The sequence below is a fragment of the Typopeltis vanoorti genome, chromosome 16, assembly GCF_054136105.1.
Source record: "Typopeltis vanoorti isolate ZY-2024b chromosome 16, IOZ_Tvanoo_1.0, whole genome shotgun sequence".
NCBI classification, from domain to species: Eukaryota; Metazoa; Arthropoda; class Arachnida; order Uropygi; family Thelyphonidae; genus Typopeltis; species Typopeltis vanoorti.
The window spans coordinates 28,509,851-28,525,747 of record NC_143564.1 but is presented as its reverse complement, the minus strand read 5'-3'; the positions used below and the strand labels follow the sequence as shown (position 1 = coordinate 28,525,747).

At 35.7% G+C, this 15,897-nt stretch overlaps 1 protein-coding gene across 1 annotated transcript in view; it reads left to right on the top strand.

The window, feature by feature from the left end:
- The window catches only part of Mdh2 (malate dehydrogenase 2), a 137,747-nt gene that overhangs the window by 114,989 nt on the left and 6,861 nt on the right, over window positions 1-15,897 (top strand). Inside the window, exon 7 of the mRNA XM_090406025.1 lies at window positions 10,415-10,516. Within this exon, the coding sequence (XP_090262151.1) occupies window positions 10,415-10,516 (102 nt within the window). The remainder of the gene's footprint in view (window positions 1-10,414; window positions 10,517-15,897) is intronic.

Below are 15,897 nucleotides of genomic sequence, written 5' to 3'. Positions count from 1 at the left end.
TGATATGTACCCTCAGGGGTGTTCACACTACTGCAACAGCCTTGTTTAACCTGGTCATGTCTCACTAACTAGCATGAAATCTCATGTTGTATCATTATATTAATTTTTGGTTTAAGCTAATGAAGTACAATTTAGTTGGCTAAGTATGCTAATGCTATTGCCACTCTTTTTTTCCTTTATTGTTATTGCCCAAATATAACATTCTATACTTATTATTAAGTAAGATCTTGCCTTTTTTTTTTTTTTTTTAATCTATGTGGTACTTTTCCAGTTCTTCTGTGAATTTGATTTTCTTTCCATTAGTGCACGTTATATTCCTATCTTCAATGTCTGTGTTTAATATTTTACTGATATTTACACATAATGAACAAGTTTCTGAAAGACACTTGTTCATTGTGTGTAAATAATATAAATAAATAACTGATAAACTGTCAGGTTTGCAATACAATGCAAAAAAAAAAAGGTTAGGAGGACAAGTAGGCAATACCTCTATGAATATTCGAAATTTGGTTTTGTGTGTTCTGATCAATCTTCTGTTCCTCAACTAAAATGTCTTGTCTAGCACCTGATTACAAAACATCAATCTTACACTGATAAAGACAACTTTTTTTAAGTGGCTGCAAACACAGACAAAAAAAAAGTTCTTCCATGATATCAGCAATAACAATATCAGACCAATCTCAGAAAGCTAATTGTAAAGTCACGAAACTGGTGGCTAGAGCAAAAAACTTTGTGCCATTGCTGGCCTGGTTGGCCGAGTGGTTAGCATATCTGCTCTCCAGCCAAAAGGTTGCGTGTTGGAATCCTGCCATGGGCATGGGTGTTTGTGATTGTCTGTGAAAATACTAGTGGTGGTGGGTGGTAGATGGCGTTGGTGTAGTTGCAGTTCATTGGTGGATTGTGAGTGGTGGAGACAGAGTAGGTGCGCTCCTTCGATGAGTGAGTCTTCTGACTCCCTGGAGGTGTTAGGTAATAATAATAATTGCCGATTCACTAATATTAATAGCTTGCTTGGAAATTGTAGAATATGTAGATATCAGTAGATGTATTGATGACATCAGTTGATATAGAAACTACCAAACATCCAGAGAATAATTGTTTTAAAAGTGTTTTTCACCTACAAATTGATGAGTCTACGGGTGTCAGTAATTTGACTCAGTTACTAGCCCTTCTTAGAATTCCAGAAGAAAAATGCTTGAAATAACATTATTTATTCTGCAAGGAACTTCCTAAACAAACAAGTGGGGAAAAAATATTTACAACAATCAAATCAACAAATACTATGAAACAAATATCTTATAAACTGCATGAATCTATGTACAGATGTTGCAGCTGCAGCGATGGGAAGCGTTAGCAACTTAGCTTCAAAAACTCAGTCTAAAAAATCTATAATTTAACTGATGTATTGTTTTGTTCAGAAAGAGGCTCTCGTAGCAAAGATTTTGTCATCAGTTGTAATGTCTACATTAAATGATATTGTCAAAATGGTAAACTTTATCATAGTTACAGTCCTGCTTTTTTTTTTTTTTTTTTTTTTCAGCCTTATTCGAAGAAATAGGATTAGAACATCTTTGCTATTCCATAGTGAAATACGCTAGTTGTTTGTAGACAGGGTTTTGGCAAATTCATGAACTTGAAGAATTGAAACTTTTATGAGTAAAACTCATTATTCACATTTTTTTAACAATGACTTATCTTCAAAGCATGGCATGTTGAGCAGATATGAGTATCAGAATGAATTTAATTGAAAAATGCAAGAACCAAATGAAAATATTAATTTGTACTGATAAAGTTATTGGATTCAAATCTGAAATCCAGCTTTGGAAAAATGAAATGAATAATGTTTCACTTTCAATGTTTAGTTGTTTTAATTTTAATCCTGGCAAAGAATTATTAGCACTTGTAGGGGCACAGAGTATTCTTCCATTTTTATTTTGACCAAACTGACACACAAAAGTTTGATTGGATTCAAAATCTGTTTTTATCACTATCAGAAAATATTTTGGTTTTTGATCTTTCAATTAAAGAAAAGGAAGAGCTCCTAGATTTTAGGAATGATTGAATCTTTGAAGTTTAGTTTAAAGATAGATATTCACTTATCTGAATTCTGATTGACTACAAAAAGTTTCAATCTATTCGAGAAAAAGCAATTAAGATCCTTCTACCATTTACTATAGCCATTCAGTGTGAACAATCTTTCTCATCAATGGCCATGATCAAGAATTTGAAGAGAGTATGTTTAAAAAGTCTTGATCAGGAATTATGCATAGATCTTTCAAGTATCGAGCCAGACTTAAAAAAGTTTTGCTTGCAGAAACAACACAAGTCTCTCATCAAACAAATTATTTTACTTGGTGATTATTTTTTAATGATGGTACAATAAAAATCTACACAGTTTATTTTTTTTCTTTTCTTTACTAGCTTGTTAAGTTCTAAAATAAAACTCTGGCAGTGGCCACCTTCATACCATTTATTATAGCCTATGCAACTTGCATCCATAATCTATACTTGCTATTATGAAAAACCTTTATCACATTCTGGTTTGTCAAAATTCATTTTGTGTCCTGCACAACATAGCAAAGTTAAGCACTCTTTGCAATATTGGTACATATAACGATTCGTCATTGTGCCTTGGAAATATTTTAATTTGATTAGTGTGCAATGGTTAAAAAAAAGGTTGGGAAGCACTGGTCTAACTAGCTAGATAAGGTAATGGCTAGATTCTTTCTTTAAATGTTGATTCCCTCTCAAAATCCAGTAGACATTCCCTATTGCAAACACCTAGGGACCAGAGACATGGTTTTTTTATAGTGTAAGGTTAACTATAGTTATTTAGGGGACAAAATTATTTCTGCCACTCCCTTCCCATGAAAGAAAGGAAATTGCAGGTAAGAGAACAAAGGTGACTGAGAGAAATAAATCATGGAAACAGCAAAAGAAAACAGCAGTAAATCATATGTTGATGACAGAGCACAAAGGATTGGCTGGAACTGTGCATAAAGCACACAAAATGATATGACAAAGTAAAAATGCAAACAATAATGAGAGACAATAAGAACTAGAAAAATATGAAATTATAAAATTGAAAATTAAATATGTCTAAATACGTGCTGCCTGTACCAATAAAATCAAACATAACCTGAAAACTTCAGTCAACTTTATAATTGGTCATCTCCAGTTACAAATCAAAAATGGACACAAGCGATGAACAATTAGTCTGTCTGAGGGAAGGGGAAAAGTTACAACTCAGATAAAGACTACGTATTGCCTGATATAATGTCCCATTTTCACCTATAACTGTAGTGTTTTGAACAGCTTTTTTCTTGGCACCTTTTTGCTTTTCCAGATCTGCAAAACTTAAATATAGATCCTTGTTACTTTCCACTGGTTTCTCATCTGTTTGTTTGTCTTAAAGTAAAAATATAATCCTGACAACTTCTGTTTGGCCTGAATCCAGCTTGTTCTTTTCCTCTTCTACAAGTTTCCCTTCCATAGTTTTCTTAGTAGTTTCTCAAGTATACGTGTATAAATACTCAGTGGGGAAAATTTCTCTGGATTATGCAGTCTAGCTACTAAAAGTTTTATACCTTCATATTTGAGCATTTCTGGTAAATTTCATCTACTTCAGCTGCCTTTCCATATTTCTGGTGTTTCATGGCTTTTTCTACTTCAATTATATATATTCCTGTTGAATAGCTTCTACCACTGTATTGTAACTGCTTGTTTCATTAGCAGTCTTTCAAAGCAATTACTCCAGACAAGCAAAATATCCTTATCTTCAGTTTAGTGTCATCTTTATTATCTGATTCCTTTTATAGTACTCTTTCCTCCATTTTTAAATTTCTTCAATAGCCTCTAGAATATTTTGCTACCATCCTGATATTTATTTTCTATGTTTCTTACCAGTCTTCCCATGACTTTTATTTATTATTTAGCTAGTTTTACACAGTGCTCTGCTTTTTTACATTTTTCTCCCCTCTGCATTCTAAGAGCATAGGCTGACTTTCTTCCAGGAACTTTTGGTATTCTTTTTTCTTGGATGAGTGTGTATGTATTTAAGTCTACAGTTACTTCTGAAAGCTTCTCAACTTTTATTTGTTTTGAAATGTTCTTGCACACTGTTCTTTTCAGTTTGAAATTCAATTTTATCCTGCTCAATACTAAATGGTGATCACTTTCAGGTTCAGATCCTCTGTACACTCGTGTCCTTAACCAATGGAAAAACATCACTATTAAAATTAACAAAGTCAGTGGGACTTTCTTATTTCTTGCATCTTCTCTCTGTGTGAATTTGTGTACAGGAAGAGGGTGTTAGCAATAACTAGTCCCTGTCCAGGGGAAACTTACCATTATTATTAGCTTTACTGTTTTCTCCAAATTTTTCCAACAGATTTCTCTATCTGCAGTTATCATTTCCTACTCTGCTATTTAGATCTCCCAGAACCAACTTTTCCTTTTTCATTGTGTCAGCTGCTTTCTCTCATGCGTCAAAAAATTCCTCCACTTCTTCCTTAGTAAAATTTTCTGTAGGACTATAGGCACAAATACACTGTTTGGAAAGAAGTCAACAGACACCCTCCACAGGCAAAATGCATCGTGCAATGTAATGAGTCACGTGTTTGTAGTCAGTATAAATTGGAAGAATATTATATTCCCAAGTCAATGCAATTATGTCCAGGTGAAATAGCTCTGAGAAGGGGAATTGATGGAGTTTGAAAGAGGCAATGTGATAGGATGCCATCTCATGTGAACAATCAGTGATATCACAGGAAGCGCAGGAAGTTAACTGCAAGTGCTACCTGCAGTTGAATGACTCACCAGATGTGAATGTAGGATGTTATGAAGGATAATAAAGAAAAACTGCCATTCGTTGGCAGACACAGTGAATGCAGAGTTCAAGGCTCATAACATGGGTTTCCATGGTAGGACTGCAATATGCAAGCCTGTTTTACATGAACCAACATTCATTATCATCTTCAGTAGTGCGAAAAGATGTACATTGGGACATGGAGGCTTGGAAAGCTGTGTTATGAAGCAACAAATCACATTACACTTGCTGTGAGCAGATGAACAAGTGTGGCAGATGCCTGGTGAACATCTGTTACCAGAGTATGTAAATCCCAACTATGAATATTTGGAGGTGGCAGTGTTATGGTATGATCCTGTTTTTCCTTGTTTGGCCTCGGACCTCTTTTTGTGGTGCCACGAACATTGAACTTCGTGGGGTATCTGTACATTGTGGACAATGCAATGCTCTTACTTTGTGGTGTTTCTATGGAACTGACCATTTTCTCTTTCATCAAGAAATGCACATTTCATACAGCTGCTGCTGTAATTGCATGATTTGTGGACATGATAGTCACCACACTTGACTGGCTTCCACAGAGCTGTGATCTCAATCTTATTGAACATCTGTAGGATGAACAAATAAAGTGTTTTGTATTTGTTACTTAGAAAGTTTTGTTTTCTTTGTTTCGGTAACAATTCAATTTCTTTTCCATTGACGTTTCTTATGTTGATGGTGCCAGGCTTAAAATTTGCTCATGTTGAGTTTGGATTTGGTTCACTAGTTGACTTTTTGTTGTTTGCACTGGTTCCCTGCTGGCTGGCTGGCTCAGTATCCCAGCTGGCAGAAAATTCTGTCATGGTGTACCATCATTTTGCATTATGGTTTGAGCCAGTAAGAATCGAGTTTGGTCAGCTAAATCCCAAATTGCAGGCCCTTTGATTCTTTATCTAAGGTAAAAAAATTTCTAAATTTTTAATTTAGAATTGTTAGAGTTTTGACTTATATATACTTGATTTTAATGGTACGGTCTGATATTTAGTTCATTACGATGATTTCAGGTAAGTGACATTCTTCTTCAGCCATTTTCTTTGTTCACTACTGGATGTAGGCCCCTTCCTCCCAAAGTCTTCTATTCATTCCTATCTTGAGTGTTTCTATGCCACAGTTCCAGCTATCTCTTTAATCTCATCCTCCCACTATTTCTTTGAGAGGATGAGATTAAAGAGATAGGGAAGGGTGTTACTTCTTGTAGTATATGACCTGCTCATTGCCACTTGGATCTTTTTAATGCTGATATATGTCTCTCACCCTAGTCTGGCTCTGGCCCATGTATTGAACTTTGTCTAGAATGGTGATATTGAGTAATGAACTGTCCATTTTCCTCTGGGTAATCCTCAACTTGTTGATCAATTTTTTAGTCCAAGTCCATGTTTCACTTCCATATGTCATGACCAGAAGTATACAATTGTCAAATATTTTTCTTTTATGGCAGATTGGGATGTTTCCTTTGAGCACTTCATGGTATTTTCCAAAGGCTAGCCAACCAAGTTGAATTCTGCATATTATTTCTTCTTCACAGCCTCCTACTATGGTCTTTTGTTTCAGGTTAACATATGAGGCTACTACAAGGTGGGGGGAGACTGAAAAGTTCTGCTAAACATCTATAACAAAAATGATATTAAAGCAACTGATATAGCTAAGAAAGAGCACATCTTAAACCCTTTAACCCCCATGTTTCATCAAATTGTGATAATTTGTTCTTTTTCTTTTAGGAAGTATAAGAAGATATGTCAGAGGTTTTGAAGAAAGTTGAAAACACAGAGGTGCAAGCTGTCATCAAGTTTTTTGTGCTACAAGAAACGTAAGCGACTGAGATTTATCCAACTTTGTGTGAGACTTCAGAATGTGCCCCAGCATATCCAACAGTTGACAGGTGGGTAACTGAGTTTAAAACTGGGCATCCTGAGGCCATCCCCCCCCCCTTCCTTGCCAGGTCAGGAAGATCTTCTGCAGCGATCACATCTGAAGACATCGATGCAGTGCAAGCCATGATCCTAGATGATAGATGAATACTAGCCAAACACATTGCAAAGACTCTAGGGATATCCAGGGAATGAGTTTGGGTCATTATCCACCAGCATCTGAACATGCAGCAACTCTCAGTGAAGTGGGTCCCCAAATATTTGAATACCAACTAAATGAGAGTACATGTGCTTTCATCTCAAAGGATTTTGGGTCATTTTGAGAAAAAATCAGGTGCAAATTTTTTGGCTCATATTGTGACTGTTGATGAAATATGGCTTCATCACTATGATCAGAGACCAAACAACAGTCATTGGAGTGGAGACACAAAGGTTCTCCACAGCCAAAGAAGTTCAAAACCCAAAAGTCAACAGGGAAGGTTCTTGTTTTTGTCTTTTGATATATGGATAGTGTAATCCTTACCAAGTATCTCAAAAAAGTTAAAACTGTTGCAGCCACAGTTTCTTCAACAGCTCTGAAGGAAACTGAGCAGAGGCATGTTGCTTCTGTAGGACAACGTACCTGCTCATGAAACCCTACAGACAATACACAGGTTGGGCTTTCAATGTCTGCCTCACACACCTTATTCAACAGACCTGCCATAAAAACACCTGGAAAGGAACAAACCTTACCACTGATGATGAAGTCATATCTGCAGCAGCTGAGGATTGATTTGTGCAACAGGTGAAAGACTTTTCTTTCCCTTATTGCACAGTTTCAGTTTTCATGGTGATTATCAGAACTTTTCATATATCGGGACTTTTCTGAGGGCTGAATTCTAGTGAGCATGGGAGTGGTAAACCTGAGGTACATGATGCACGACCAAGCCTTACTGCACATGTTATATTGTCTCTATACTGGGTCCTTTCTCTTCTTTATTTCTTGCTCCCCCGCCCCCCCAATGCTATTAGAGGGATAAGAGGTGTGCGTTTCCTGTACTGAACTTTCTTCTTCACAGTAGTAGGAGCCTATGTTATATCTTTTGTGTGTCTCTCACTACCATTAGGTATCGCCATGTGCGCCATTTATGTCGTTGCTTGCTCTTCCTAAAATATTTTAACTTCCCTTATTCTTTTTTAACCTCCCTACTTTAACTACAGGACTTAAAAAATTTTCTTGACTCTAATATCTGTATCACTTCTTACGTGTTCATTCTATAAGGAAAGCAAATTCTGTATCTCTGGCCGATTCCTAAATTTACTCACGTGCATACCCTAACTGTTAAAGGTTATTATTATTATTATTATTCCGGGCAACTCCAAGGAGTCGACAGACTCATCGAGGGAGGCCCTAACATCATGTCAAGAACAACTATTCGACATTCACACAGTATCTATCATTATTATTATTATTATTATTTCAGGCTACTCCAGGGAGTCCTTAGACTCATCAAGGGAGGCCCTAAACATCATGTCCACACAACTATACGAAATTCTCACAGTATCTATCATACCTTGCCTTGAACTCGCTCACTGTCATAGCACCCGCAACAGACTCTGGCAGCTTATTCCACTCATTTACCACTCTAAAAGTAAAGAACCCACCAGCTCTGACACCCCTGCTAACCACACTCTTGCCCAGCTTCCATAAGTGTCCCCTAGTTCTCCCACCACCAGTCCTGATCTCAAAAATATCCTCTGAATTAATCTTATAGAATCCTTTTAGCAATTTGAATGTCTCAATCATATCTCCCCTTTTCCGCCTATCGACTAGCTTCTGCAACCCACAAATCCTCAACCTGTTCTCATATGGTTCATTCCATAGACCTGCTATCATCTTAGTCACTCGCCTCTGGATCCTCTCCACCTTCTCCACATCAAGAAGGAACCAAGGTGACCAAATCTGGGGCACAGTAGTCAAGATGAGGTCTTATCAAGGCTCGGTACAGAGGTACAATAACTTGCTTGTCTCTGCTCGTCGAGGTATTTTTCAACAACCAAGTGAGTTGTTGATGTGGTATACTGCTGCTAATCTTTTCACCCCAAAATGCATAACCTTACATTTTGTCACATTAAATTGACATCCATTCTCCTTAGCCCAGAACTCCAATCTATCTAAGTCATCCTGCAAGACTTTGACATCTTCTGCATTCACTATCGCCCTCCCCAACTTTGCATCATCAGCGAACAAATGAACTGTTCCACTTAGATCCTTCCCTATATTGTTAATGAACAGATTAAACAGCAGTGGTCCAAGAACAGAACCCTCCGGCACACCACTAGTAACAGAAACAAGAGAGTGGGGTTTGGGGCATTTGTTAATGCTTATAACCTTCGGTGAGGTTGCACTAATCAATGCCAAAAACTCTTCCTCCTCCTCGTTACTTCTGGAATAATATATAGAAATTGTAGCATCCCTTTAGGCTCCAGCTTTATTTCTGATTACTTGGGATATTGTTACTTGAGAGACTAGATTGCACATTTATTGGTCATTTTCACACTCCAATCTATCTAAGTCATCCTGCAAGACTTTGACATCTTCTGCATTCACTATCGCCCTCCCCAACTTTGCATCATCAGCGAACAAATGAACTGTTCCACTTAGATCCTTCCCTATATTGTTAATGAACAGATTAAACAGCAGTGGTCCAAGAACAGTACCCTCCGGCACACCACTAGTAACAGAAGTAACAGGAACAAGAGAGTGGGGTTTGGGGCATTTGTTAATGCTTATAACCTTCGGTGAGGTTGCACTAATCAATGCCAAAAACTCTTCCTCCTCCTCGTTACTTCTGGAATAATATATAGAAATTGTAGCATCCCTTTAGGCTCCAGCCACCTTTATTTCTGATTACTTGGGATATTGTTACTTGAGAGACTAGATTGCACATTTATTGGTCATTTTCACACTCACTCGCCTTTTTTGGGTGCCTTTGCATATTCACCTGCATCCATCCCAATTGCTCAAGTTTTCCTGACTATGCTTCTGCACTCTTAGTGAACAAAGCTCTCTCTCTTTCTCTGTCGATACCTAACACTGAAAATGTTTAAGTGTAGTCTGTCAGCATTATACAAATTCTTCCATCCATCAAACTCAGACCACAGGTCTGCAAACCTTACATCATTCTTTCTGCACAACCTGATTGATTTGTTTGCTATCATTGACCTCCTCAGTTTACCTCTATCATAGCATAACATGGCAGGACAGTTAAAATCTTCACCCTTTCTTTTTGTCCAACAACTCCTTCATATCCTTATAGAATACTTCTCACCTCTGGGTCATTAGGGCCAAACTTGACAATTAATTTTTGTGCCAGGGAAGCAAGATTATGTACAGAATAAAATCTATAAGAAAATTTGTACAGTAACTTTGCTCTTCTTTCATACCATGAAGTCGTTAATTCCAGGACATGCTGTAAGTTCCTTAATCCAGAGGTAATTCATTCTGTCTGTCCAAAATATCAGGTCTCTGCTTTGACCAGAAGTATCCAAAAACTAAGGGAGAATTCTTTAATTTAAAGAACTTGGCTCTGATTTAAAATAATAATAATTTACTCTGTTGATCAAGATCATACTATATATAATGCATGTATGTCTTTTGATTGCTCTGTTATCGTTGCTTCTTCTAAATATAAAAGAATTTTGGTTTTATGAATTTGTGTAGCTAATTAGTGCAATGAAAGGAAAAGAAGGAGTTGTGGAGTGTACTTTTGTGAAATCGTCTGAGACAGAAGCTACATACTTTTCTAATCCTGTGCTTTTGGGGGTAAGTATAAATGTTTGTAATAAAAAGTATTTTATTATTTATTTTTTTTTTTTACATTTGTATACAATAGTTGTTTTGTAATAATCATTGAGATGGGATGAAGGCTAGAGAAATAAAAGAAAAAAAGAATCCTTGATTAATTAATAAATTGTAGTTCAATGCTTCAAAAAAATGTTCTTGAATTTTACCTCACAATATTTGTGAGATACAGTTCAAGAAAATTACTCTTATTTCCACTTTCCAGTATCATAGGCATTTTATGGAGTCTTCATTTCTGTTTGAAATCATGAGAATTTTACTGATAGCATGGCTAAATAAAAGTTTGTTCCCATTCAAATGAGTTAAAAGTAAACAGTAGCTCCAGATTGGACGCTGTTCACCTGTAGTGTATAACACTCGATAATTGTTCTTTGACCAGACTTATCAGTATTGATACAGATATTTTCATGCTCAAATGGTTAAATATTCATCACTTGGGTTTATTACTGAACTACACTGCATAAATTTTTGGAGATAAACTTGTGCATTATTATTTAGTGAAATTGCAATTATCAATTGCACCAAGCTTGAGCCCTTTGTTCTATACTGAAATTAAGCTTTTTCAGTTACTTATTGCAGAACCAGTTTTTCTGTCCTTATACTAATATGACAGAAGAAGTAAAGGCAACTTACATTAGTTAATAATGATATTCCTTGATGAATTTAGATTATTTTCAGATTGGTCCTAGCTTCAATTTAGGATAAAACAACCTAATCATCTTAAATACTATGAAACTGATATTTATCTCTAGACCTTGCTGGATACAAAAACATCACATCTATAGTTTCCTCAACATCCAAATATACTTTTTTGTTGTCCAGCTAAAAAACCCAACAACAACAAAAAAAACTTTGAATACTATTTTGACATTTAGGATGATCAAAATTCTATAACCTAATGCCATCTAAAAGAGGACAGCTGAACTAGTTCATGATCCTTCTCCCTCAAACTTGCTTCAGCAACTATCAGGCAGTAGCTGGAGTCTGTGCTTTTCTACAGATGCACTTCCACTGATGCTTATTTCATAGAATAAGCATCCATCACTTTGCTTCTCCCCATTTCTGTTATGCCTAAACCAACACAAGCAGCAGTTGCCCAGCATCCATTTACAACTGCTACTCCCACTCATCTTTCATCCACCTTTGTTCTCTGGAAAACAGCCTTCTCCATGAAGTATTTCCCATACTGCACACCAATGCTTCAAAAAGAAAATTCATGATCCTTTTCAAATTAAGAGAAAGATAAGCTTAATTATGAGCATTTGTGTGTATCGTGGTTTCATTGGATGATAACTAGGAATGTAATTTTTATTGTGTTGCTGTGAACATAATCCAACAGTTGATTCAAAAAAAATTATTTGACACAAAAGTGACATCGAAATTGATTCTCTGAAATTTGTGTGATTTATGGAAACCATTGCTAAGTTTGTGCATGTTTTCTATTCATTACAAATCAATAGTTTTCATTCCTCAGAGAAATAACTTGCAAGTGGCTTTCAACTTATGCTCATTGGTGACAGTTAATCATTGCTCACAAGGTGCATCATTAGTTGATCTCATTATCTGACAAATCTTTTTTGGATTATGGAACCACTGTTAGTGCTGTGAATATCTTGCTGGTTACTTATATTGCATTCAGTTTATACTTAGTAATAATCGGAATAGCTTTTTTTTTTTTCCCCTTCACACTAGCAGTGTCTCAACATTACTTGTAATTTCAAAATATATTTGGCAAATGTACTATTTACAGTGAATTCCACATAATTTTTCCAAAATGTTAACATTGACAGAAGATGAGAATATGAAGAATGCTCATATTAAGTGGTCCAGTGTTACAAATAAGATTTTATGCAAGAATGTGAGAAGAGGGTTAAGAAGAACGAACCATGTTTGGGTCAAATAAGGGTTGTCGAGACCAGATTTTTTTTTCTTTTCAGTATCCAAATGGATATTTTCTTTGACCATTGTCTTAAACTTTAATCTCCTTACTATTTGCCAGGAGCAGAGTGATCTGATGGATTTTGGTACTTCCAGAAAAACAAGTCCTGTTTTGCAAACGTAAGCTTCTGTTGGTAGTTTTCAGTATTGAGATCACGTTATGATATAACTGAGTTTAATAAAAATAAGCAATTAAAACCAGATAAGTTTCATAAGTCGTAAGACTTACATCATCAGGGGTACAGAAAGGTTTTACACAACAAAAGCCTATTGACAGTTAATTACACGTATTAAATGTTTTGATAACTTCACAACTTTTACATATAATGTTATATCCAGTTAAATTTTTGATGAAAGCAGACCATACTTGATGTAAACTTAAGACTTAATTTTTATTGCATTGTGTTGGGATCCTAATCATTTGTGAGGCTTTTTTAAATTTTCTTGTAAAACAGTTATGATCAATGTATGACATTTTTGTTTGTTGCCAAAGTATTTGATGGCTTGTAGTAGTTGTGTGGAATGCCATAAATCAGGACTGGCATGGTGTCATCTTCTGCTTAAGAATGTCTTAATCTATGTTCTCTCACACACAGTTGTAGGTTTTGTGATAGTTTGTGTAGAGCTGATTTAAAAAAAAAAAAAAAAAAAAAAAAAAAGAATGAATACTTGTTTAAAAAATAAATAGAAAGCTTCTTACTGCAGTACAAATCATCCGGAAACAGGTTATTAAATAGATTGGATGATGTTTGGAATATCTAACACAGTTTAGCCATCTTTCTGTTCAAGCGACTTTCATACCTTTTGATTTTCAAAAAAAAAAAAGGAGGGGGGGGTTCCAAAGGAGGCATTTGTAGGGGTAGCTGGTATGGAAGAAGAGCAACACAATGTTACTAAGAAATTAGTAAACTGTTGCATGTCAATGCTCATGACTTGACTAGTAAATACAAGTAATATAATCTTGCTTAGGTAGTTTTAATATTGAACGTTTCTTTGATGTTATTTATATTTTTATATATACAGACCATAACATTACCTTCCCCCCCCCCACACACACACACAAACCGGCCATGACGTCTATAGACATCTAACTAAATCTGGATATGATTCTCTAACACCTATTGAATAACATGGATAAGAAGTGCAATTTGATCTCGCTATTTCATCAACCTTGGCCGGTAGGGAGATAAAAAAAAAAATTTAGTTTTTTTCCCAAAATTAAAAGATGCATTTATCCATTGTCTGCACGGTTAGCCAAGTGACTATGGGCTTCACAACCATATGCCTGGGAAAGGAGTGTCCTGGGTTTGATTCCTGTCGCCGACGTGAGGAGCTTAAGGATCTTTCTTGGGCATGGACAGCAGGGTTTTTTCTCCCCAATTTATCTGGGGATTTTCCTCCCCCAAGCAGGCAAAACCGGCCCGTGAACACACGCAACTACAGACATAGGACTTAGCCACCTTATCCTTGGGACGAGTATGGCTAAGAAGGGCTAAAGATGGCTCCGTAACAGGCCACCAGGCCTAATACCTCTGAAGGGAAGAAGAATATATCTATTGTATGTTATTACCAAGAGTTGCCATGTTATAAAAGATGCATGTGTATAGTGATTTGCTTATACAATGATATTAATAAATTTATAGCATAAATAAAATTATTTTCATTTATTTAAGAAAAACAATAAAAATACAAACTCAAATGCATTGTCTACAAAGTGGCTAAATGACATTGGTGATGCATGGCATTTAGCAGTGAACAACTGTGAATCAGAATAACATATGGCTAAGAATAGATTTTGTAGGATATAACCGAGTCAGGAACTAAAACTTTGAACACAGTGAAAACAGTATTACCATTAAATTTCTTTCTATAGAAAGAGTTAACAGTCTTGCCAACAATCTTTTTTTGTTTCAGTACAGACAATAAGGGAAAGGAAATAAAAATGCAATTATAATTTATATAACACTAACAAATATTTTGTAGTGCGAGATTCTTATTTTTGTCTTAGTGATAGTTGACTTGGGCATGATGAAAATGATAAGTCACTTGCATGCAGTAAATTGAAGCTAAATTCTGCTTCTTAATTGTTCATATTTTATTTTCATAAATGCTTTATGAAAATTTTTTATGAAAAAAGAAAATTAAAGTAGCAAAATAGAAAACCATGCCAGCAGTGGAATATGATCTTGAAATCACTTTTTGCACACAGCAGCAACATGACATGGAGCTGAATCCTGTTGAAATATAAATGCTTCAGTTTAGGCTCAAGTATTTCATATATGTATTTTTGGGCATTTATATTCCCATTAATCATGCAAATTCTGCTCACACCTTTTGATGTCATACAACCCCAGGCACTAAGTGGGTGTTTCACGATAGGTGTAATGCAATCAGGATGCAAATCTTCTCTGATTCTTCTCTTTACATATTTTATGCCATCACTACCGAACAGGGAGATTTTGGTCTCATCACTCCAAATAACACTGTCCCATTGTTCCACTGTCCAGTTAACATGGATTTTAGCCCAGTTTAATCTTTTCAACCTTTGTTTGAGGGATAAAAATGGCTTTTTTCATGGAAAATTCCTGCAGTCTGCACCAAACAGTACTTGCACTGAACTTCATATTGTATTGCACCATTTCATCTTGTATACACCCAGATGATTTTCTTCTGTCACGTAAGCACAGTCTCTCAATTCTTCTATCATCACTTGCTGTTGTGCACCTTTTCCTGCCTTTACCAGTCTGGTTTTGTAGTGACTGAGTTTCCTTATACTTCTTCAAAAATTTAGAAATGCCACCTTTGGTTAAGTTTCCACCAATTTTTCTTCTAATTTCTTTATAACTGTAGCCTTGTTCACTTAATAGTACTATTTTACATCGCTTTCTGGGTGACCAGTCAACTCTTTGTGCATTTCTATAATTTTATTACGTTTTACAAGCTCACTAAATGAAAGAACACACACACAAAAAAAAAAAAAAAAAAAAACTTGATAGCAATCACACAACACACTGACAAATGTCCTCCTCTCAGCTCCAATACATGACATCAATAGCTGAATCCTACTGTGACCTTATTGGCTCAGTGCCAAAACAAGATGACACCTGATTGGCTCTCTAAACACTCATGCTCATTGGCTACATTCAAATGAAGGAAAGCTACTTCGTATCAACCTAAGAAAGTTGTGCTTCTTTTTTTCTGATTATTTGGCTATAACTTTTCATAGAATACAGATAATTGAACAATCTCTGTTGCATTACATTCTTGATTAAATTATCTTTCCATTGATATATAATTTTATGGTATTACACCAAAAAAAAAAAAAAAGTGGTGTTATGAGCCATCAAACCTTTTGAGGTTTGATGGCTCATAACACGTGAATCAAGGGATTCACCCCTTGAGTA